The sequence below is a fragment of the Penicillium solitum genome (genome assembly GCF_028829755.1).
Source record: "Penicillium solitum strain IBT 25940 chromosome Unknown utg000004l_segment0_segment0, whole genome shotgun sequence".
NCBI lineage: Eukaryota > Fungi > Ascomycota > Eurotiomycetes > Eurotiales > Aspergillaceae > Penicillium > Penicillium solitum.
This window is the reverse complement of record NW_027072124.1, coordinates 140018-164614: the sequence shown is the minus strand read 5'-3', so window position 1 is coordinate 164614 and position 24597 is coordinate 140018. Positions and strand designations below refer to the sequence as shown.

The 24597-nt window shown below is 45.8% G+C and overlaps 4 protein-coding genes across 4 annotated transcripts; 3 read left to right on the top strand and 1 right to left on the bottom strand.

The window, feature by feature from the left end:
- Nucleotides 1-373: 373 nt before the first annotated feature.
- On the top strand, nt 374-2102 carry N7455_006059 (carotenoid oxygenase family protein; the record flags this gene model as incomplete). The annotated part of the gene is made up of 5 exons (XM_065605227.1): nt 374-568; nt 629-752; nt 812-1188; nt 1253-1390; nt 1452-2102. 5 exons carry the CDS (start codon nt 374-376, stop codon nt 2100-2102), a joined length of 1485 nt encoding a protein of 494 aa, XP_065461081.1.
- A 2349-nt stretch (nt 2103-4451) lies between these two features.
- N7455_006058 (uncharacterized protein) lies at nt 4452-5361 on the top strand (the record flags this gene model as incomplete). The annotated part of the gene is made up of 2 exons (XM_065605226.1): nt 4452-5254; nt 5307-5361. 2 exons carry the CDS (start codon nt 4452-4454, stop codon nt 5359-5361), a joined length of 858 nt encoding a protein of 285 aa, XP_065461080.1.
- A 2028-nt stretch (nt 5362-7389) lies between these two features.
- Nucleotides 7390-7728, bottom strand: N7455_006057 (uncharacterized protein; the record flags this gene model as incomplete). The annotated part of the gene is made up of 1 exon (XM_065605225.1): nt 7390-7728. The coding sequence occupies one exon, from the start codon at nt 7726-7728 to the stop codon at nt 7390-7392; it is 339 nt and encodes a 112-aa protein (XP_065461079.1).
- Nucleotides 7729-9664: 1936 nt separating this feature from the next.
- On the top strand, nt 9665-9910 carry N7455_006056 (uncharacterized protein; the record flags this gene model as incomplete). Its single annotated transcript, XM_065605224.1, has 1 exon — nt 9665-9910. The coding sequence occupies one exon, from the start codon at nt 9665-9667 to the stop codon at nt 9908-9910; it is 246 nt and encodes an 81-aa protein (XP_065461078.1).
- Between the last annotated feature and the right edge of the window lie 14687 nt (nt 9911-24597).

Here is a 24597-nt window from a genome sequence, read left to right as displayed (position 1 = left end):
TTATATGCAATACAGCGTTGGCAGGTGGCTCAAAATTCCTCATACCCTGTGTTCTCCCAATATACAGTAAGCCCCGGAACACCCGGGGCTAAGCTACCCGGCACGATCGAAATGAATTTTACATTGAAATGATCACCTATATTTCCAACCTTGGGATGTGTAAGTGGAAAATGACCCACCGGGGATACCGGGGGTATACAAGCAGCATCCCCGCTATTCCGTCGGGGAGGAAACAAAAGTGTAGATGACACAAGGTTGTACTTCATAGTTCTGTGATAATTAAATAAAAAGTAAATTCTTGTATGAGATTGTCTACACTTGACGATTTTTCTACTACACACGATCTTCTTTCCTTGCCTTCGAGATAACCAAAATGTCCGTTCTTTCTCAAAAGCCCCGGAAAGTCTTCCCAAACCGCCCGCAATTTTCCGGGTTCATGAAGCCATGCCGAGTGGAAGGAGAAGTTCTGAATCTGGAGGTGTATGGCGAGATCCCGGAAGACATTGATGGGACATTCTACCGGGTGATGCCCGATCCCCAATTCTCGCCCTTCATCGAGAATGATCCAGTGAGCGAATTGATACGAATCTTCAATCCCAAAATAGCAGGATAGCTGACATGACAACAGTGGTTCAATGGCGATGGCAGTATCAGCGCCTTCAAAATCAAAGACGGCTCGGTCTCCTTCAAGCAGCGTTTTGTCCGAACAGAGAAGTTCGTCCGGGAACGAGAGGCCCAAAGAGCATTGCTTGGTACTAACCCTCACCGTTGACAAGCTCACATATAACTAATAACTCGTTTCTTTCTGTAGGTAAATACCGTAACAAATTCACCGATGCCGTGCAATTCGAGATCCGCACCACAGCCAACACAAACGTCGTTCACTTTAACGGCAAATTGTTGGCTCTGAAGGAAGACGCTCCACCATATGCGTTGAATCCTCACACCCTCGAGACAACCGGCCTGTACGACTTCGATGGACAGTTGCCCAGTTTGACATTCACCGCACACCCGAAATTCGACCCGCGCACGGGGGAGATGGTCTGCTTCGGATATGAAGCCAAGGGCGATGGAACACCCGATGTCTGTTATTACCGCATTGCAGCCGACGGAAAGTTCTTGGAAACCGTGTGGTTTACTGCGCCTGTTGTGGCTATGATTCACGATTTTGCTGTCACGGAGAACTGGGTGAGTAGTGATTCTTGTATTTTTAGCGAATCCTCTTCTGATATTGTTCCCCCTTGTTATTTAGGTCCTTTTCCCCGTCATCCCTCAGGTCTGTGACATTGAGAGAATGAAGCAGGGCGGCGAGCACTGGCAGTGGAGCCCCGAAACTCCATTCTATATTGGAGTCCTTCCACGACGAGGAGCAAAGCCATCCAGTCTCAAGGTATGTTCCCCGCACCCTATCTTTCTCCTTCCATCATCTCATCATTTGTCACCTCTCCCAGTGGTTCCGCTACCAAAACTCTTTCCCGGGCCATGTAGCCAACGCCTACGAAGACGAATCCGGCAATGTCGTACTCGACCTCGGACTGAGCGAGAAGAACGTCTTCTTTTGGTGGCCGGATGCGCAAGGAAACTCTCCTGAGCCGAGTTCCATCCACTCCCAGCTAACCCGGTTCACTATCAACCCCAACTCCGAGCAGCTCGACTTGGTGAACTCAACGGTTCTCCAAAGCGACAACTCGGAGTTCTACCGCATTGATGACCGCTTCGCCGCCCAACCGTACAAGCACTGCTTCTTTGACTTAATGAACCCTGCCCTCGGAACCGATTTCCCGACCATCATGCCTCAGCTGGGTGGTGGACACCCGCTGTATAACGCTCTAGCGCACCTGGATATTGAAACTGGAGTGACAGAGATCTACTTCCCTGGAAAGACACATATGGTGCAAGAACCAATTTTCATTCCGCGGCGCGGATCTACCGTTGAGGGCGGTGGGTATGTTATGGCTCTGGTGAATAACTATATTTCTATGTGCAGCGAGTTGCACTTGCTGGATACCAGGGAGTTCACCAAGGCAAAGGCTGTCATCCTGCTGCCGCTTCGGTTGAGGCAGGGACTGCATGGCAATTGGGTTGAGGGCGAGGATCTGTAGGTTGGGGGTTAGGGCAGAGCTTAGGGCAGATGGAAATGGCGAGGAAGGTGATCTATGTTTACACGATTTGACACAGATTTTGGTCATAAGACCGAACACCATCCGTTGATTGTTGCTTTGAAACTAGATTGATGATACATGTATTTCTCTACTCAATTTCATAGGATGTCAATTTTAGCAACGCTTACTCCCCTACGATTCAGACCTTATCATCCATTTCCCTAAGGTAACAACAATGTCAAATGGCAAGGAAAATGTGCATTCGCAATCAATTTCGGGTTCAAATCATCTTGGGCCAGCGAACCATGGAAGTTCCCTAGATACCCGAGTGCAAAAGACAATTGCTGTTGTATTGCAAATAGCCTAACATTTCTCAGTGGGGCGCAGAGGAACAGGATGTCACAATATTTCATGGGATGACAGGATACTATTTAACTTTTAACTTCTGATGAGACAGCAGTCAGGTGGCAAACTAGTGATATATAGATATGTGAAGAAACAGCATCAACTGCGGCGCAAACGTGGAGGTTCGTTTGTTTCAATTATTGAATCGTATTGAAACGAGTTCTAGTTACCGGGAGGTTAAACCATTCCTAGTAATAGAGCCGAACTATAGATTCGTATGTATATAAGTTGTGGTTCTTATATAGTTAATTATTATTGGTCTATTATCTAATAGAGTTCTTGCTTCACACCATAACCAGTGATATCTATGTGTAAGGTTATATAGTATATCTTTATAAACTGATAGCGAAAAGGGGGGGGGGGACTTAGATTTAGCTAAAGGGGAGCTATTTTCGGCGTCGTTTTAGTCGCTAGTGGAAACGAAGGGAATAACTATATAAGTCGAGCGTTAATATTAGGACCGGAGGATGACTAAAAGTGCTAGGCGGGTGTAGAATAGTGGTGTTATAGGGTAGTAGGCGGTTATAGACCTTGCCAACTCCCACCATTTGGTCCCATAGGAGTGCCAAGAGATGGGACTAGGGTACCCAGTATTGGGTCTTGGGTTGGGTTGGGTTATAGAAGTCGGACCCAAGTTGGGTTTTGGAGAAGCCTATACATAGCATAAATTACAAAACATGGAGGATTAATAAATCGTCCGGTATACCGGCGTTATTGCGCCGACACCGGTAATGGGCCTGATTCCCGAGTTCCCCACGGATAACAATGCATGCCAATATTTATTCGAAGGAAAAGGAAAGGCTCTTGAAAAGTAATCTCATGCATTTAATACAGTAATGCTAAATTGACCTTGTGGTCCCGAAAGCTTTTGTCAGACCTTATGAAAGGAAATCGCATCGCTCAATCTCATATACTCAAAAGCAGCTAAGTTATGTTATGCTTTGGTGTGGCAATTGTTGCGTGTGTTTGCTCTAGCATTTCCCGAAGACTTTATAACATCTACTTTCAACAGATAATAGGACGTGATGTAGGGAATTGCGTCTGCATAGCTGTGTAAGTATTGTATATCATGCTGTAATCCTATTTTCTATGCCATGGATTTCAATAGTCTAAAATTGAAGTTAAAAGTTGCATTATCACCGACTATGTGGGTTTTTCTTGAAACACCAGTTACCAGTATACCAAGACTGATGAGGAAATGAGAAAGCAAAGGAGGGTTAAGCAAATATACTGCAGTCGATTCCGCTGAAATCCCCCTGTTTAACCATTTTTGCGGATCTAGAGGAATATCTAACCGGCAAATCACTGGTTGCGATGTTCACGTAGCTGTGCAGTCCTGGGCCTCGGGACGTGGCTCCCCAATATAACTTTAGTCAGCGGAACCTAGCAAAAGCCGAACCAATCCAGCCGACTTATCCGTTACATACCCAGCTTTTCTCCGGCTTTTCCCCGGCCACTGCCTGCTATGGTATCTCCAGGGCCTTTCGATGATCCAATTTTGTGCGTGGATCTAACTCCGCGGCATTCCGGTGTACTTGGTCCACGGTGGCAGTAAAATGAGTAAAATGCAAGAAGGCCGCTAGCCAACCAGAATAACCAGAATCTGCATCGGATGAATTGAATCCTCTCGGCTCCGTCCCCCGTTTCCGGCGGCTCCCCGTGGGCCATTACATCGGCCCACTCTTCAACTTAATGTAGCACCACTCAGCCTCTCAAGGAGACCAGTTGTTGTCGCAGGCTGAGCCGGAGTACAACGCTCCATCAGCCGACCTGAGGGCGAACTGATTGACGTAATGCCGTGCGGCATTCCGAGCGTCATTTAATCGCTCCGCGATTAAATAAATACGCGCATGACCGCTACAGTTACGCTACAGTTTTGCTACTGACCATCATCTTTCCATGTGTGTGCCTCACACAATATCCCACATGACAAATCAATCAACTATGGATTCCTCATCAACTGCACGCCTCCCATATTATTGGATCCAGCAGAGAATCGAATCACTAGACCCCGAGAAAGACTACGAAGAGATTTGGCGTCTGTCTGCCGGCTATGGGTTGAATCAATTTATGCTCAATCTTGTCTACGCAATCACATTCCCGAACTTCATTGCCACCGAGCAGGGGTCTCGTGCAGTCTGGCGGTCAGATGGAGGAAAAATTGTCTACAAGGCTACCCAGAGAGTCGAGCAGACTGCCAACAACAATGCAATCTGGTGGTGGCATGGACCTCATCACCCTCTTACAAAGAAATCAGTCAACCACATCAATGATCTCCATGTCTACTACAGCAAGCAATTTCCGGGAGACTTCGGTCACAACGAGGACTACGTGTATACCTTGACCTACACGGCGGCAACTATGCACCGTCTAAAGCTAAAGCTAGGTTTTCCTGGCTTTAGCGACAAACAGAAAAAGGCATCTCATCTTTTTTGGCAAGAGATGTCCAAATTGTTCCACGTTGAGGGCAAGCCTATCCACAGCTTCCCCACTGACTGGGATGACCTTATGAGGTACAACGAGGAAGTCGAATCAAACATGGGGATCGCACCTGAGCGTGCAAATCTTGTGGCCGAAGGTTGCTTTGACCAGTTTGCCTTCCGCTTTTTCCCGCCTGGCTTACGCTGGCTGGGTCGAAGGATTGCAATTTGTCTGTCACTGCCCACAACTTTGAAGGCGTGCCAGATCGAACCTGTGAACCCAATCCTGGATTGGTTCATCACTTTTCTCTTGGGAACCTTCATGTTGTTTGTGGAGACCGTATTGCCAGACCCCACAGAATCCTACTGGCAACAACAGGAAAAGCTGTCGGGAGCAGAGAAAGCGCAGGAAATTGCGTCTTACCGCAAAATAGATGCTGAATTTGCGCCTTGGTTTATTCAACGACACAAGAAAGTCGTTCCTGGATGTCCATTTCACGCTGCACTCGGCGAGAAAAAGGTGGTAACCTACCCTCCAAAAGAGTTCGATATTTCCAGAGATTCCGGTAAAACGGAATGAGTACAGCGAAATTGGTACACACACACACAATTTATTAACGCCCGGCGGCTGAACCGAAAGGGCAACTATCTCTGATCTACTATACATGTCATAATATATATAGCACTGTGTCTCCTCAGAGCCCATACAAAAAGTCTTGCAAAATATGTCATCTCAGATGTTCGTATCGCAGCGGATCCTCGTGGATTAGTAATTTCGTTAGTAGACAGGCTTGAAGGCGCTTCTCCAAGTGTTCAACATCCTATTTTCGGCAGTTGAAGCGCGTCTACCATCCGTAACACGAGGTGATTGGTGGGTTAGATCGGCGAGAGTGGGGTGATTTATGTTCGTCGGCATGGTTAGGTGGCCTCGAGTCGGCCCGTGGCGATGGCGAATCGTATTGAGGTCCGTACCGCCTCTAAGTTCGGCGTCCACTTCTGATCATCGGAAGGCGACTTTCCTCCTAGGAAGAAGGATATATTTCCTCGGTGGGTGTTGGTACATTGTAGTAGTTCCGTCCGGTGCGCTGTCCATTTTTGACAACAAAATAGGAAGTGCTCTACGGTCTCTCTCGCTTGTCCACACGCACACTGGTCCGTGTCTGCTACTTTGATTCGATATAGATATCCATTGAGTCTTGCCATGCCGGTTCGGAGTTGGGCCAGCACGCTCGCTTCTTTCCACGATAATCGGTCATACAGCTGCCGAGTGTGTTTGCCTGGGAGTGCTGCATCAACTCGTTTTGCGTGTCTCCCTACGTTCACTGGCAGGTCATTGCTGGGGACTGCTTGGGACCGTGCGACATTCAGTGTTGTTGACTTCATTCTCGGGACGCGTTCTTGCGGGAGAGCATCTTCTTGTGTCGCGGCTCTGGCCTATTCTTTAGCCAGACCCCGCAGTTTGTTGTCTTCGCTCGTTGAGATCCACCGGATATTGATCTGGTTTCCATTTTTCCGTAGCTTTCTCATCAACTTGTACAGTTGGCAGACAAATTCCTGGCCTGACTGTTGTCGAGGATTCCTTAGTGTCAGAGCCGCCGCTTTGTTGCTCGTGAGCAGCGTAATCCTGTAGTCTTTCAGTCCAACTACATATTCAATGCATGTGCCATCGCTGCTAGCTCCGCAGAGAACGGATTTTGCTCTGCTCTTGCACCCAATGTGACGGAAAGGGTCTTCAGTTTTAGTTTTCGATACCGAGATGGCTGCCTCTCGATCGCCACCCCAAATCCGACCAGCCCATTCCGTGCCGAACTGCTGGTTGCGATCTGCATTAGCCCGCCTGGTGCGGTCGGTGACTGCGGGGTTGGTATAACGTCAGCCTGCACGCGTACTTCCCATGGTGCCAATGTGAACGGATTGATGGTTTCCAGTGTTTCCATCTCAATGTTCTTAGCGCGTCTGCTACTTGATACAGCGGCGAACGATGGTATCTTCTGAATTTCTTGATGCGTGCTGTGTTCCGGCGGAGAGGGTTGGTTTCTAGCAGGGTATGTATGTCCGTCCACATCTTCACAGCTCGTCTCCAGAAACGGTGTTGAACAGTGGCAAGGTGGGCCTCCGCCTCTGCTATATTGGTCGTAACTGTGAGGAATGTTCCTATAATCGCCTATGCTCCTATCCTTTAGACGCGGTTGATCGGCCCAATAGCCTTATCTTTATACGCGTACATCTAGACGTTAGACGCGTAGTCTACGACCGGCGCCACTGTCGATATGAATAGCTGCCGAGCTGTCGCTAGGGATTAGGCCTTGACAAGTCCCGCAGCACTGTAAACAGTGCAAACACGACTAACCTCGTGACATGCATAAGTTATGTAGAAAAGCCAGTAATTTTGGGGTATTTTATTTACAGTAAACAGGAAATCTGGAAAAGATCATTATCATATTTGTTTGATTATTTGCGCTTTATTTGGTCCTCTTAGTATATACATATTCATCATCATCTCTCCGACGCTTCCGTTCCCTATGTGGACGCTGGCTATCGCTTTGTACAATTCTAACTATTGGGTGATGATTTGGAAGTTCAACTGAGTCTATCTCTTGATCTAGAGTCTCTTGATCCAGAGTCTCCTGATCCAGAGGTAGGCCTGGGTCCTGGAGACCAGGTGAAGCATCACGATCATGGGCGTCCATGTTATCGGCTTCAGATACATATTCAGTTTCAGACTCAAGTTCCTCATTATCGCTGATACCAGCCATATCATAATCAGATAGTTGAGCCTCTGCCTCCTCATCGGCCTCCATCCTCTCACTTGGGTCCTGGCTTTCTGTAGATAGCTGGCCTTGAGTGTGGTTCGCATCAAAACGCGTCATACAGCGGAGCATCATTAGATCTTGAATGGTCGTTGCATTGAGAGATCCACGTCTGTAATGGCAGACATCCCGCGCTGAGCTGAATAACCGTTCAACTCCTGCGCCAGTAGCAGGAACAGAGAAGACATCCCGGGCTAGCGCCGCAAGGGTTGGGAACTGGGTCTCATGTTGCCTCCAGAATTGACATGGGTCATCATCATCAGTTCCTTGCGAAGTTAGTATATATCATGGTTTCAAGTTCTATGGTATACATACGAAGATTGAGATAACCTGTTAACTCTTCTCGCCAGCCAACCTTCTCTTGGATAGCTGATCTCGGTCGGGTCTGTGCAAGTAGACTAGACATACTCCCAGTTCGTTGTGGAGCCTTGCCTTTATCTACTGATTGAGTTGTAGGCTGGCGCTGATAGTATCGCTTAAGGTAGGAATGTAGAGAGCTTTCGTATACTGTGTACCAGTCCGCATCATCGCCAGCCCAGTCTGCTCCCTTGAAGTAGTCAAGCTTATGCACAGGGGTAAGGATCGTCCCCATTGCATAAAGATGCCCATGAGCCTTCTCAGTATCCTTGTAGTAAGTTGCAAGCTTCTGTTCTCCAGCCTTCAAAGCACAAAGCATCGCCTTTTTCCAAGGAACCTTCTTCCGATGTAGGCGCTTCTGGGAGTCTTCAAAATGTCCAAACAGTCTGTTATATACCTCGAACACGCAATGAATAGTGACATCCTTAACCTTGGATAGTCCGACTGTCCATATGTAAAAAGGTTTTGTGATACAAAGCAGGTATTCAACCTGCCGCCACTCTTGTGCACTTAGCTGGAACCGAAGCTGGTTATATAGAGTACAGTACCTATTAAATGTAGCGGACAGACGATTTGCGCGCTGAAGCATTAGGTATGTTGAATTCCAGCGGGTACGTACATCTTGTATTGGTACGAGCTTCGGCTCACTGTCTTGTAGTGTTAGAAAGAACTCCCGTCGTTGGGGACTGGCGTTGACATAGACTGCAAAAGCACGGATCTAGAGATGGTGTAAGTATGCTTTAATAAAGATATTGAATAACTGACCTTTGCAAGTGTATAGATGATTCCTTTCTCAGATTTGGCCTTTTGAAGAGCCGACTTGTTCTCTTCCTCCGACCAGATAGTATCGGCGGTATCATTGTTTGGGTTGGCTTTCATCAATCCAAGGAGGTCCTTTAAGCTGAGCTAAATCACATGGGCAAGGCATGGAATTCGTACAACTCGTGTGCTATCTGGGAGATTGAGCTGTTCGATCGACTGGTGAAGGCTCTCCATAAGTGTTTTATTGTTAGAGGCGTTATCGGTAGTCACCGCAAGCACTCTATCAATAATATCATGCTGCTGTAGTACATCCTGTAGTATCTCACTCAGGTGACTACCAGTATGCTGACCATATACTGGCTCAAAGCCTAGTAGTATCTCATGATAATTCCAGCCAGAATCCACAAAATAGCCAGTAATTGCCATGAACGCTTGTTGAAAAGGTGAAGTCCAGCAGTCAGGTGCTATTGAAAGCTTAGCATTCTTTGGTAAAAGAGAAAGGGCCTTTTGATGATCCCCCTTGACCATCATTTGTAGGCGACGCCGTGCTGTCTTAGGAGTCAAGATTGGAGGTATATCTTTTGAGAGGCGAGCAAATCGAACAAATTTAAATATTTCCGGCCTTTCGAGGAACTGGAAGGGGAGCTGACACATTGTGATTAAATTGATTTGAATTCGTTCCCAATCCTCAGTATTAAAAGTGGTCTTCTGCTCCGAAGGACACTCAGACTAAGATATATTGAATTAGTATATAGTTCGTTTTGAGATATGATAGTATATATTACCGCAAACTGTAGCGATTGCCTTAATGTCTGCTGAAGAGAAGAACTCCTTCCACCCTGCTGACAGGTCTTGCTCTCACGGTGCTTTTTTAACGAGTGAAGACCTCCAGACTGTGATGGATGAGGAATCGCCTTTCCACATCGTCGACAAAGTGCCATCGGCTGTCCAGTCTGATAGTGTGCAACCTGGTCGAAGTGCTCCCAATGTGGTGATGTATAATTCGCTTCAAAGTTCACTTTACGTCGTGAAGTATTTGGTTGGGCGTGTGTAGTGTGTCGCCACCACTCAATAAATTGTGTTTTGTTCATCTTCGTATAGCACACCCAAAGCTTCTTAGCTCCAGGGCCAATTCGTTCGAGGGTTGTTGGAGCAGTGATAGTATGTGGAGCCTGGAACTCTGGAATGCTAAGGATTGAGGGGGCTTCGGGATTTGGTGTTTGTTGGCTGATTGACTGGTCAGGAGTAAGGGGATCATGTGTTAAATCGTATGAAAGAAAGTCGCAGTCGGTAAGGCGGTCTGGATATCCAATTTGCGATGAAGATACCTGCGAAGAAGGGCCAGCCTCAGCGTACTGTCCAAAATGTGACATATTGAAGGTTAAGGGCAAATGGTATGTATAGGTATATGGTGTGAGGTAAAGGGGAAAACAGAAAGCACAAATGGCCTACCTAGACAAAATCTGCGACCGACACAACTAACAATAAACAGGGAGAGCGTCTACTATGTTAGTATAGTGGTAGATAGATCATAAAGCCGAATATAAATCTCGATATCTATTGGCTATGTACCTCCGACTCCTATAATAGCCCCACCGTAGTGCTGCAGCACTCCCGCAGCACTCCCGCAGCACCACGATATAGTGCTATGATATAATGTATTTCGGGGTCTACATTATCCCCTTATTCTACATAGCTGCCTAAAGTCCACTTTTCTGACCTCGGTCGGAAAATAGACAGTACATCAAGTTATTATACAAAGCCTATACAATATATTAATTATAAAGATCAAAATAAGATATAGGGTAATTCATCCGGTCGCAGCACTATACTATTTAAAAAAATGGTGAAATATAGGCTTTTACTGTAGAAAAATAAAATCGAAACTACAAGGTACAAACTAGAAGGTATATACATAGAGTAAATATATATATCCACACACAATACCAGCACATTCTCTTCCATATAATATCAACCACTAATTCTATACTGTTTTGGGCTGATTTTACTTTAAATCTACATTTGTATAGTACTTGAAGCTTTTAATTTATTTTTTGAACGTGAGTTGATACGAATCTCAGTAGTGAGTGAGCATAACTGCCTCCCAATGCCAATACATGAGTAAAAAACAGTAATCTATCAAAATAAGTCAGCATTTTATCCATCCATTTTGGGTAATTCTTGGCAGAATTATGCTAGCGCAGCACTAAAACTGGTGCTGCGACGGTGCTGCAGCACCATACAACAGCACCAAAATTGGCTTAGTTCCGCAGCACCTCGCAGCACCATATCGCAGCACCAAAATTGCCTTGGTGCTGCGGGACTTGTCAAGGACTAGTAGGACTGGATACCAAAATAATTAGCGCAATAGCTAGTACAATAACTCCTGGTTCGCGGCTGCTGGTAACGCCTAAAGGCTAGATAAATAACGTGAGGTCAACGTGATAGCGGTAGATCAAGGGGATTGTGACTTATAGACTATACGCCATATATGTATGCGAGGAAAGAAAGCTTGCGATCCGTGCCGATATGGGTCGTGCCGCGGCCCGGTTCTGATCGGATATTTTGGCGTACGGCCGAGTACTAGACTAAATCTGGCCCGAATTACCAGTCACCGTATTACGGAGGAATACGTGATATATTATGCGTCAATCCAACCAAATCTCGTAGATGTTATTCGTTCCCCTAGTGCTATTGTATCCTTATGTCTGTAAGTAGGTCACCCATAGGTATCACTATAAGGAAATGTAGGTTATATAAGTTAATCTCTAGATAATAGGGCCGTTAGTATTATTTCTCTATTATAGCGGGGGAAAAAACGTATAAAAGGAAAGGACGAGTAAGGAAGGCAATTAAGGCGTCGCCCGACTGTGGATAGGAGATAAAAATATATCTGCGAACCGGATCTGTAAATCACGGCTAGCCCTCTTTCGAAATTACCCCTGAAAATGCCAGGCCTAGCCACGCTAAGACCACGCCAAGATATCTATAAAAGGCTAATCGAAGTGATTACCGAGCTCCGCGTAGAAGGGTCAGAGCTGTAAGAGAATAGAAATTGAATATATACCTATATTGCTTCCCCTTTGCCCTAAGGGTATTGCGCCGATATTAGGGTTCTTCCGGTAGCTATAGTTTATTCGCGGCACTCAAATTCTACGATATGATCCATCTAACTGTAGATCTTATAACGATATTCCCTAAGTCCTCTATTTATAAGATAGGCACCTATAAAGCCGTATAAATTATATTATACACTAGCCTAAAGCTACGTATATATCTATTGTATGTTAGCTAGATGAATAAGCCCGTAAGATCACTATGATAGTATGGCTTTCTCTGTAAAGCGACCCATCTTCCTCTCTATACTACGCCCATCTTTAGAAGGGCGATATATATTGGTTGGCTTATTAGTTTGCTTGTTGGTTAGCTTGGGCCAGCGTTTGTTGATTGGTTAACGGAAGGGTACTTGGTAGTAAATAACCTAGAAGCGAGTTGGTATCAAGTATTCTAAGGTGCCTATTCTAGGCTTACTAGTTCCCTTGAAATATATTAGAAGTAGGCAGGGTCGCGGCTAGGCGTTTGTTCTTCTCTGCTTCTACTCTACCAGAAAGTTTGGTCTGCGTAATCATGAAATCGGCGCTCGTCTGTATCAGCTAAGGCAATAAGTCATCACTCGCTATACCACTGAGCTACGCGGTCTCTAGTTGCTATTTCAAATTCTATATTTATATCTTAAATGCCTAGACCGTGACTAGAGACTGATCTTTTTCGATGCTTAGCTAGCGGATCTTCGCTGCGGCTTAGGCGTTATCGGCCTCTAGTCGCTAGATAGAAAGTATTGACTCGTCCCGCTCCCTATCAGCGTCTTTAAAAACCTATAAGTATGGTCGATAAATAATCTTCTAATGTTTTTGTTTCTGGGTCTTGGCTATCGGCGAGGGAGACTAGATTCCGCTTTAGCTCTGAGTATACTTGTATTCACGGGACGGTGATGGCAGGACATACTAGCGGTGGCTGTAGGTGTGTGCCTTGAGTGCCTGACAGAGGGGTAGTATCAGGTCTAGTGATAGTAGTCCGCCGAGCGCGTTTGGGGATAACATTTGACTCGGGAATGCTCTAGCTAGCTCTAGCGGGGGCTTGGGGTACCGATCTATAGGAAGGCATGTTAAACGTTAAGCCTCTGAAAGTGGTTACGATATTAGAGGCTTTTATAAGAAGAAACGGTTTTTTGCTCTAGACTTACCGGTTTAGGTGGGCAACGCGAGCTTTAAAGGTCTCCGGTGGTACTGGATAGTATCTAGACTACGGCGAAATGAGTAGATTTACTACCGATTCATATGGACCGCAATATTTTGAGGTTGCTAGGTTAGGGAGAAAATCCATTCGCCGGCCTGACTAGAGACGATAGGCCCGTAATAAACGGTTATCCCTATAGTATCATGGATATGGTTATATTCCGGTAGCCGGCTATTGACTATTTTCTTCTCCGGTTTTGCTCCCTACTTTCCGTTTACTATCAGTTAACCGCTAGGCTCCTCAACGGTTATGATATTCCGTTACTAGTGATCCTGCGGTTAGACTGAGCGTTATACGAGATAGAGCACTCTATATGCCGGTAGGCAGCCCTCACAAACATCCTTAATAAACAGATCACTAGAATACTGACCCCATGCTCATTCTAACAATCCAAGTATTGCCTAGCCCGTGCAATTTTCGCCCCGTATCCGGCTCTCGCTATCCGTTATGTGCCTTAACCTGTCCGGCGTTTTGTAGACCATTCAGTTAGCGCGGGGGATAGAGTCCCACTAATAATTAGAAGAATAGTGGTAATTTTATCTTCCAAATAGGATTGATCGCGACCTCATAGATCTGTTTGGCCCAGAAACGGTAACCATACTCTGGCTCGCACTCGTCGCGGCTAATTGCTAGAGAAGGTCTACAGTATGATACATGACGTAAGTATTTAGAGCAATACAGAGTATATGGACCGCGTGCTGGTCCATGCTCAAGACGTTAAACCTTAAAATCATTTTAGAGACCATTCGGGGAGGCCGAACAATATTGCCTCTGATACGTGGAGGCTCATAGGGTACTCCACCTTTAGAGTCGATCGCGATTCAATAGTGTCGCCACTCAACCAGAAATCGAAAGCATATTATGGACTACCGGTAAATTTAATCCTATGGCATAATTTCCATTAATCTATGATTAGGAGGCGTATGCTAGGGTACGGTACGCGATTTGGCCTGGACCGGCTGGCATACCCAGATTCCGTCCCATGCGACACCGGCTCGGTCAACTTTTCCCGGGCGGCGCCCTTGGATTTTCCCCTTCTATTTTCTCTCTTCACCCTTTTCTCAGAATTAGGGCCGTATTTTGCTCTCCAGGCAGAGAGTCTATCCTCACAAGCTTCGACGCCGAAGTTCCAATTTGTGATAAATATCCTCGGGAGGCCCTTCCAGGGTGGTGCGCCATAAGAACTAACGGGTATCAATAAAAATTGCGTGGCTCGTCCTAGTCTGTCATTATTGATATATAGACCTGGTAGGTTTCTAGATTCAAAGTTCGGCCGGTTACATTACAGATGGTCAGGCTTGAAGGCAGTTTCTATACTCGTATAACCGCGTATAGCCAGAAACAAGCCAATATGGCCCGTTGAAAGCCCACAGAAAGGGAAGTCTATTAGGGGTCCGAGACGGCTTTAGTTAGAGGATAGCTATAGATATAAAGCTATCAATGCCAGTGAAACTTCCTTTTTTAATATAGAACTGTCGAGCTGCTTCTTGGTTCAAGCTGCCCACTGTTGACGACTTGGTCCTTACCATTCCTATAACATGGATCCCTCGGTAGGTTTATAGGATTCCTCAGAAGCCCATCTAACCTGAGAATAGGAGTATCTTCATATCCTTGCCAGGTTGGACACTCGGGCCGTCCGGGCAGAAAGAGCCCAGACCAAGCTCGAATAAGCACTAGGTGATATACAGGCTACCTTAAAACACGCAATTGAGGATAGGGACCATATATCCAGGTTGGCGGATATCTTCTATGAACTCACTCAGAAGATGGGAGGCGTGATAATTTATCTTTTAAAGGAGCGCGGTGCCAAGGAACCCGGTCATGAGCCGGAGTCAACACATGTAATTCTTGATATGTTGTTAAAGCAGTTGGAAATATAGGAGTCAGATACTAGCGATAGAGATATCGGTGACTCAGAAATTGATGGCACAAAGGTCGCAGAACAGAGCAGCTAACTCGATACTAAACGATGGTATGAATATACATGGTTCCTATTTCCTATGTGTTGATATCCGTTTGCCAACTTGACCGAGGCTATAAACAGCAAGCCTCACGTCGCCAACGGTTACATATACGTAGGATCTGCTTTAACCTTCTGCTATTAACAGTATTGGCAGCATTTTAATCGGGTTCGTTTCTATATATATGCATCCCTATTTAGATACACACCGTCACTTCCTTATTTCACAGTACTTTTTCAAAAAAGCCACGGAGCCATTTTAATTTGAGACGATATAGATTTTCGTCTTACCCAGAAGCTGACACAAGAGCTTCAGCTTGTTCTAGGGGAAGATTCTCCAAGGCCTACTGAAACCAGTCCACGAATCAAGCCTGCTTCTGATACCCTTAAGGCTGCATTTAAATAGGACCGCGTTCGGCGGTCTGCAGCTCCATCACCAGAGTTGCTGCCTGGTAATAGACCCCAGGAATTACACCCACGTACAGGCAACTCCGAGTTTAGTATGCACTCCAGCAAGATTGAATATACATTCATGCTAAATAGATACAGGCGAGTGCCATTCTAGGGAACGTGGTAGGGCTAGCGCTATCAATAGGCTAGCTAACAAGCTTGGTCGTTGCCGTGTAGGGGGAAATCTGGTCGAAAGGGCAATATAGGAGGCAGCAAGGAAGATGATATTGTTTTGACCATGGTCAAGTGGTGATGGCTGTTATCAGGCCGAACGGTTTGGATGAGGCCTATTTGTTTGCGAATAATTGACTAAGACCTCGATATAACGATCTCTAGCATTTCTAGCTACACGAAGAGTACGTTGTGTATGTCCTTCATTAAGAGATTTCTGCCTCTATTTTACCGCCTATAAAAACTTATCATAGGTTATATGACAAGACAGAGGCGCTGATAGAAGGCATTCGGTTCTACCAATGCCGTAGGACGTACCAATTGGCCAGCGATGTGCCAATAGATCGTAGTTATAGTCATGTTACTGAATTGGTATGGTTCTCTCAACTTAATTGGCTTAAGCGTAAAGCAAATGCATCTATAGTTAGGCACACTTCCTAGCCCTAGAGGAATAACGTCTGTATATAGCATATAACTTGCTACCTTTAAGAGTCTCAATATAGGTGAATTACCGACAAGAAGCTCTTAAAACGTCTTAAGGCATATTACTCCATTTCTCCTTGAATCTTTCGACACGGTATTTCGGCAACAAATTCCATTCTCTTCGACCCATATACATTCCAAACGGTAAGTAGGATCGCCGATAATTCGACCGAACATTGATTATATATAGTTAGAGCTCTAGTCCATGTTTACAGCGATAAAAAGAGTATCTGCTATAGATATAATGATGACCGCGATTCAACTTGAAGTGAAATTTTTAAAGCAGAGCAAGTGGCTGAAAGGTATACATCTTCAGTTATATAAGAATTTTGCTTTTATAAAGTGCTTCGAGGGCACAGTAGAGCCTCACATACGACCAGTTCAGATGGTCCAAGCACCTTTCTAAAAGAGGTATAGAGCCTTCACGGCTATTGGTGAATATTACAGATAATGGTAGCTCCCAGGGTACGCTAGATAGCTGCCAGGAACTCTTGTTTAGCCCCTAGGAGACCGAGTGCTCCCGGGAACACAACCATCTACCCTAGGAGTCGGGAATTGTCGTCGCGTTCCATACAGCCAATACGTATCATAATTGCGGTTAAGAGAAAATGTTTACTATATATACTCAACTAGATCTTCACAATGGTTTGACTTTCTACCGCTATAATCATTACATTTCAGATTTGCCTGAATCCTTCTCCCCCATACATATTCTACGCTTAAGATATCAGACTCTCAGTGGCTTTAGGACCCCTTGGCTGTCTGTCAGATAGGGCCCCTCAGGGAGGATAAGTCCTACTATGGCATTACCCAGAAAGGAAATGCTTATAAGCTCACTGTGAAGAAAGAGACCCTGAAAGAAGGTCGGCATAAGCTAAACAACCTTACACGGAGCCCATTCGATCTTTCTACGCTTGACTCTCAGCTAGATGGCATTGTCTTCTTTTTCCTCTGTAAGAGATGGCATCAAGAACGTCAATAGAACGATATCAAAAAGCGGTGGTTTAACGCAGCCGTGCGTAACCAAGTCCACGCGCAGACATCTCCGCGCCATCTTTTCTCACCATCTACAGCTAAAGAGGTTGATGATATAGAAGAGGAATCAGCCGGAATTTCTTCTAAGCCACATACGCTCTCTCCTCCGATATAGGATATTGACGAGATCACCTTCCCGGGACTTCCTGCCCCCATATGGTTAGAGGTATCTCAGCCTCCTAGTCGTAAAGTCACGTCAGATATGCTTGCAATAGATCGGGTGCCCTAGGATGTTTCACCGAACGATCCAGCCATCCTATCCATTAACAATAAGCACGGTGGGTTACACTATATCCAGATTCATAGCTTCGACCAAGGGTCCTATTCAGATGGCGAGGTGTATCCGATCTGCTTTGAGGAAGACAGCGATGATCCCGTTATGCTGCAATACGATGCACGTAAGGGGGTGGTTCATTTAGGGTGCATAGACGGCTGGCTTACCTATCGGTTGCCCGGGAATAACACCTCTTACCCGACACAGTACGTAACTCATCACCCTTTATTCCTATGGTCTGTTCACTAATTACGGATACAGTCGATGCCACGGATCTTTTAGCGCTCTCCTTTCCTCTTCGGTGGCTAGAGATATTACTAGCGAGTCGACTACAGAAACGCCTCTCGAAGTCATACACATAGTAGGGGGGTCGGTTGTTCCAACAGTACCCTCGCAGCCTCAATCGCTTCGGCTTACCCGGCATTCAGATCGTTTCCCGGTCTCTATCCCCTTAAGCTCATCCGTTATTCGTCGATCTACTCGACAGAGACGGGTTCCCGATCGCTTCCGGCCGTAGGAGTAGATTTCAGATAAGCGAGAGGTAGCTGATAAATACACGAGACCATTTTATTCGATATTACGGGATTCACCCGGGGCGATACACACTATCGTTTCTAAGTAAAGACAAACAGTACCTTATCTCATTCCAATTCTAGGATACATAAACATTGAACCCGTACATTTTTACGGGGCAGGGCCGGTTTCTACCGCGACGACCGTTTGTGTAACAGTAACTTTCAACGCTTGATCACTGACGTCGTTGGACATCCGTACAACAGCCCATGCTCGGCTTTGATAGGTCAGCATCAATCTAGTTCCATAGGGTGGCAGTCATCTCTACGGCTCCATTAATATTAAATAGGGTAGATGCCTCAACCACTCCGCAACATTTCCCTCTACTCAGGGTTCCTAGCACCGCCAAATCAAAGCTATCCCCTCGCACTCGACACGCTTCTAAGATAGATTCCATTCAGTGTCAGCCATCTAGACCTCCTACTATATGGTGTGACGGAACACCCGATTAGGCCACTTTAAAAAAACCAACCCATCCATCTACACCGTCTTCCAGGCCCCAGCCCGACCCAGCGGCAACTACTTCTACTCTGGCTCATCCTAAACCAGCGCAGCTGAAGGATCAAGACCAAGCTTAGAATCTTCAGCCGGTTTTCTAAAACCTATGGCTGACGTATGAGGCGATCGTAGTGATTTCCCAAGGACAGTCCGTCTTCTTAGCCCGGCACAGAAACAACAAAGTGGCTCTGGTTAATATCCACCTTCTGAAGCAGTAGTTTTCGTCTATTAAGCCACTATTAGAAACCAGGAGTCAATTCTCTCATCCCAGCTTTCTGGGTCTACTGGGGTGCTACTGTTAGGAGGATCAGGTATTTTTGGTCTAGGAGTCAGTAGAGCTCTCAGTAAGTCAGATCCTAGCATCGAGGTGCACTATTACTAAGGGTGAGGTTGCCGTAATTGTTCGGCCGGTAAGTGCTAGTCTCAGCGCCCGACATAAGAAAGTGGTGCTCATACCTGATAGGTCCTCGAAGGAATTCAATACCTACGCGGTCGCGGGAGAGCCCTCGCCGCCTTGAGTGCCGACACCATATTGCTCACAGAGTCCGGTGGGGTCAGGATCGGTAAGTGGGGAAACTGAGCGTAGCTGGTGGGCCATATAAGCACAGTTTACTAACGGTGGTCTATATTATAGCGGGAGTGGAGCAAAGCTGCCAAATCGATGCAGCCGAGATAGACGCGGCAACTCTGAAGCTATTCGCTTTGGCTGAGGTTATAAAAAGGCTGATCATAAAGAATCCTCCACACTACCCATAGAGTGCCGAAGCCAAAGGTCTGCCTAAGGAGTTGAAAAGCTGCTATTCACCGGAGGAGCTTTTACGCGTAAGCCTTAACCGCCCAGTTAACCCCACTATATACTGACCAATCAGAGCAAACTCTTCGAGCAATTGGGGGATAAGGGCGAACTAAAGATGCTGGTGAACGCGGCCAACAAGACTGCTTATCATAACCTCGAGTCATTCAAGCGCATATAAGCGCGTTATGTTGGGTAAGGTATTGGCTTCCCGAATATATTGACAGGCAAGGAAGGTGATCGGATATTGGCTCAGGTAAAACGACCAACATTGTTCGCCTTAACCTTTGAGCGCCAGTACACGAAGAAAGCCTTTACTGTTCGGGCTAATTTCTGGTATTGGTATAGGTAGTGGCTGGATAGAAACACCGGTAGTGTCCCGCGTGTAAATTGGGTTGGCACTACAATATATGCCACGGAATCAGTGATACGTGAAGCTAAGGATATATCATATATATATATATATATAGCACGCTTAAATATTTCACCTATAAACCTTATGTCACGGCCATCCACAGTACAGACAAGCCCTTCGTGCCCACACTCTCCCTTCAAAGTTATTAGAAATAAACATCGGCAAATTTATAACTAAAAACGCGTCATTTATATTACCATAAACGCGGTGCCATTAAAGCAAAATGATATTTCCTATTACGGGGGTTCAACTTTAACCCACTCAAAAGTCCCATTGGCTGGAGCCTCAGCTTCCGATAAGATAACGTAAACACGCGACACGGAAACACGAAAACACGCCGAAGCTTTGACTCTCCTTCGCAGCTTTTTTCTATAATCGCAAGGCCCACCAAATAGTCTAGATATGAAAGGCCCCAATAACGTGTTCGCTATCGTTCGCCTACAACATAACATTCATCAGCAAACAGCTCTCATACGTATATATATAACGCCCGCCCACACAGTAACTGCAATATGAAAGAGGTCAAGATAAGCCATCGCGTATCGGAGCCGGCGTTCCTAGCACTGTGCTGTCTATGCTATCACCAGATTTATCTTATCTGTCTCTATACGAATCTGACATGCTCCTCTCCTACGCCTGATAAACCTATAACACCTACATAGCTTTGGCAATCCCCCCTATGATACGAACCAGCTCGTTTTCTAAGTGACTTACTCGGGATGAATTGCACTCCAGCTCATCCTAAAGCCGACGGACTTTGGCTTATATTTCGCGGTTTTCGCCGAGGGACTCCTCCAGATAGATGCGTGTGCGGTCAAGCTCGCCGCTCATATCGTGGTTGGCGCATTCCAATTCGCGGATTTTTGCCGTGAATGATCCGCTTTCCTTTTCGCTACATACCGGTCGCGTCTTACGTCTATCTTCAGCGCTGTATAGGCCCTCGGGGCGGCTTGATAGATAAAAATACTCACCTCTTCTCTAGGCAGGTGGTCCCGTTCTAATTAGGCAGCCTATAGCGTCTGCGGAGTAACCGCCTCAAGCGACCGGCCTATTTCTTCGTAAATAGACCGGTACAGGCCCACACTTCCACTGCCCAAGTTCGACTGCAATAGGCTCTTTTTGGATTCCGTTATCGACCAAGCGTATCTATCCCCGCCCAATGGCTATAGACGGACTTGGCTAGGAGCGACGACAAGGTCAAGTCGGTCAACTAAGGCGCGTTAATTCGTCTCATTAGACTAAGGGAATATAGTCACCTACGTATATAGGCTGCCAATGCCTCACGGCACTATTGTCTAAAGAACGCACGCTTCTCATTACTACTAAGGACCATGATTACTTTTAGTCTGTCAAGCAAGGCCGCAAGCCCTCTATATATTCAGCCCATACGTTAAACATCTTATTCAAGGCGTTAAGGACTAAACGTTTAACGGAAATTATATTGTCGTTCAAGCATAAACATCCCAGTGGGGCCAAGCCGGTAACCGAAGATCAAAAACGTTAAAAATCTTCAACGGGACCTCAAGTTCAAGCAGTTAGGTATAGGGGGAGAGAGACAAGTCTGGAGGCAGTACAATCAACTTTATCGGCCGCCCAAGTATGGACCTGCCACCGACCACTAATTTCTTATTCTATTCGACTAAATGAGGGACGAGAGACCTATTGTCTAGGTTCTATGAGACGGAGCACTTTCTAGTGATAGTAATGACAAGGGAGACGATATATAGCCTGATTTCCCCCAGTCAAAGCATCATATCCCCTCCCACGTTGTTTTAGATAATAGGTAATATCTCTCGTCGGTCAACGCGCCGCTTACGAGATACATCTAACACCATGCCTTTACTTGACCATTGTTTCAACATACAACCGTCGCCAAAGAACAAGGCTGCCAACAGCCCTAAACCTCCCTTAAAGCGATCAAAAACTACGCTTCGACTGCGGCTTCAGGAGAGATACTTGAGACCAGATACGTGGTAGAAATCTCTCACGGCGTTTGGTCCCCTTAATGAGGGCCTAGAAAAAAAGCTGCAACATGAGAGAGCCGTTGCCTAGGAGGAAGTTCGACAGGAGTGGATGCAACGTCTACGGCCCAAACCTCACCGACAATGCCTACCGACAAAATGAGGGAAAGGATACAGAAGGGGCTAGCAGAGAGAAACAATGCCCCGAGAGGTCGAGCCTTCAATTAGCAGAATTCAGAAATTGATTTAGTGACCTAAATAAACCGGGTTGTTGCAATGTTTTATTCAACAACCATCCATCCAATCCAAACACAGTAGAAAACTTCAACTTATATATACCGTGTTGAGTTATATACCGATTAATTGGGAGGCTTACAGGTATTCTGTCAAATTGAAGTACTCTATTTTGTCTATACTTAAGAAAAATCAACCTCGGATCCGGATATTATTTTCCGTGATAGTGCTCTATTTTCTAACTTCTTTAACTGGAGATAAGTTCTGTTTGATATACGCTCGTCGCATTAGAAAACCCCTTATAGCAATCTTAGCCTTCCTATCTATAGCAGCATTCATGGACGTAAAAGAACAGACCCATGATACGATAGGTTTTGGAGACAACGACAGCGCCCGACGCTGAAGAGTAGTGAGCATGTCTAGGTTCATAATATCAACAGGCTATTTAATGTTTCCCTTTTTATATTATTAAGAAGCTGTCTTTCTGGATTTAATAACTTACCTGCTTTGTTCAGTATGTACACACGAGACAATAATAAATAACGAGCCTTGACGGCAGAAAGGCTCAAGGGGTCGCAGTTTCAAACCGCCAAATACCCGTGTCTAATCAGCCTCCCGGAGAACCACAAGTTCCCCACTATCGTGTGGCCGAGGGTCTACTTGGGGTTAAAGGATACTTTCAAGTTCGCGGTTTAGAACAAGCTCATTCAAAACTACTGTCCTAGTCTTCCAGAAGCCTTGCTACCTAAGGCTTCACGAATTCTCATCTTCTATAATTCCCATCCTTGTTCAGTTCCACGTGCGTAATTATTTATACACACGGTTATGGAGCCAGACCCATAAAACGATAGTCTTGCTGTTATCCGAGTATAGCTGAGAATGTTTTCTAAAAGGCTGGGACAGACTATGAATCAATTGATCGATCGATTGGCATATGGTTTCATAGATCCCAGTCTACTTCCAGAAACGCAGCATCTATCCCCAGTAATGTAGCATCTATTCCCAGTAACGCAGCATCTATTTATGAGGGTCTCACGTATCCGTAGATGAGGACAGCGTATTCAGATGAGTAGTCAATATTAAAGAAAGCTATAGTCGACTCTAGATACAAGACGTAGCGCGAGGAAGTAAAAGGAATAGGCTTCCTCGCGTTCAGGGGAACCCATATGCGCCATGTGGGTCCCGCAGATCATTTCTCCAAACATCCTATATACTTCATGTATATCCCTGACAGCTAGGATAAGGTACAGACGCTTGATAAACTGTCTAAAAACATTTGAGTTTAGATTCGTGTGCAGTATCAGGGAAAGAAAAGAAAACATGTATTTTCCTACCATAATCGAAACACAATATGGTTTCCATCTACTCCATTTCCCGCGCTCGAGATACGCCCGCAACGGCCGTGTGGTTTTGACCTCCAATAGGTGCTCCGCACTCTGGGCATCTAGCTTGCTCCATCGGCATACCACACTCTCCAATAGTAAACTAGAAAATATTATTAGCTAAGTTGTCCTATTAAGGTAACTTAGGACAGTGGACAGATCGAGACTAGGGAAATTTACTCACCGGATGTCCGTTAACGCAATTGTACCAGTGCCCAGAGTGAGTCGCTATTTCTCTTCGCCCACTGACCATGGCTGTCTTGATTGATTCCAATTCTTCTAAAGTCACTGTCTCATATCGCGGCCCTTCGTAGAGACGGGTCATTTCCTAGACCTATTCTTAGAGCTCGGGGCAGTTCCCCAGTCCGTCGCATAGTTTTAACGCAGTAGTGAGGAGATCGCGGATGGTTTCAGTGCGATTTTCGAGCTTTCCAGAATTGGCGCTAGCTTCTTTGGGATTCAGATCCGATGTTGCTTTTACTGGATAAGTGCGGCGATACCACGCGTCCAGCTGGGCGATTTTCGTAAATAAGATGGTTGCCGTGATGACAATGCGGTAGAGACTTCGTTCATGCGCCTGAGTTATCAAGTCTCGGTAATTTTCCAACACCCGAGTCAACATTGGTGATACTTTGGTAACACCTGGCCGTGCTTCTGGAGGATCTTTTCTTAACTGCGCAACTTTAAACAAATGGCTAATTGCAATTTCTTGGGATTTCATCTGAATTAGCCTTACGCCGAGAGTAATTTGACTATCAGGTTCCTGGATTGCTAGATTCGTTGCCTCCATTCTGGCTGATAGGGAGGCAATTTCGTCCTGTTCCAGTTTCTGGCTGGTAGTAATCGCATCCATGAGCCGTTTCATCGGTTGATTCTCGGCCTACATGGTTTTGCTAAGTTTCAAGGCCTCTATATCAAGTACTTTGAGCTTTACAGCGGCGTTCCCAGGGAGCAGAAACGCCCCCTTGGAGTTGAGCTTGTATTCAATATCATTCAGACGCGATTCAAGGTTTACGAGGTCTATACGACCTTTGGCAAGGAACCGCTTATAAGTCTCGTCCATGACAGCACGATTGACAACACGATTGTAACGTTTCGTCACAAATTAGCGAATGGGCTATTTACAGTCAGGGCACGAGGGTATGGCTGTGGCGAGAGAAGAAGAGAGATCGCGGAGGTCTTCGAACTTTCTATCTTTATCCCTTATATATACTTG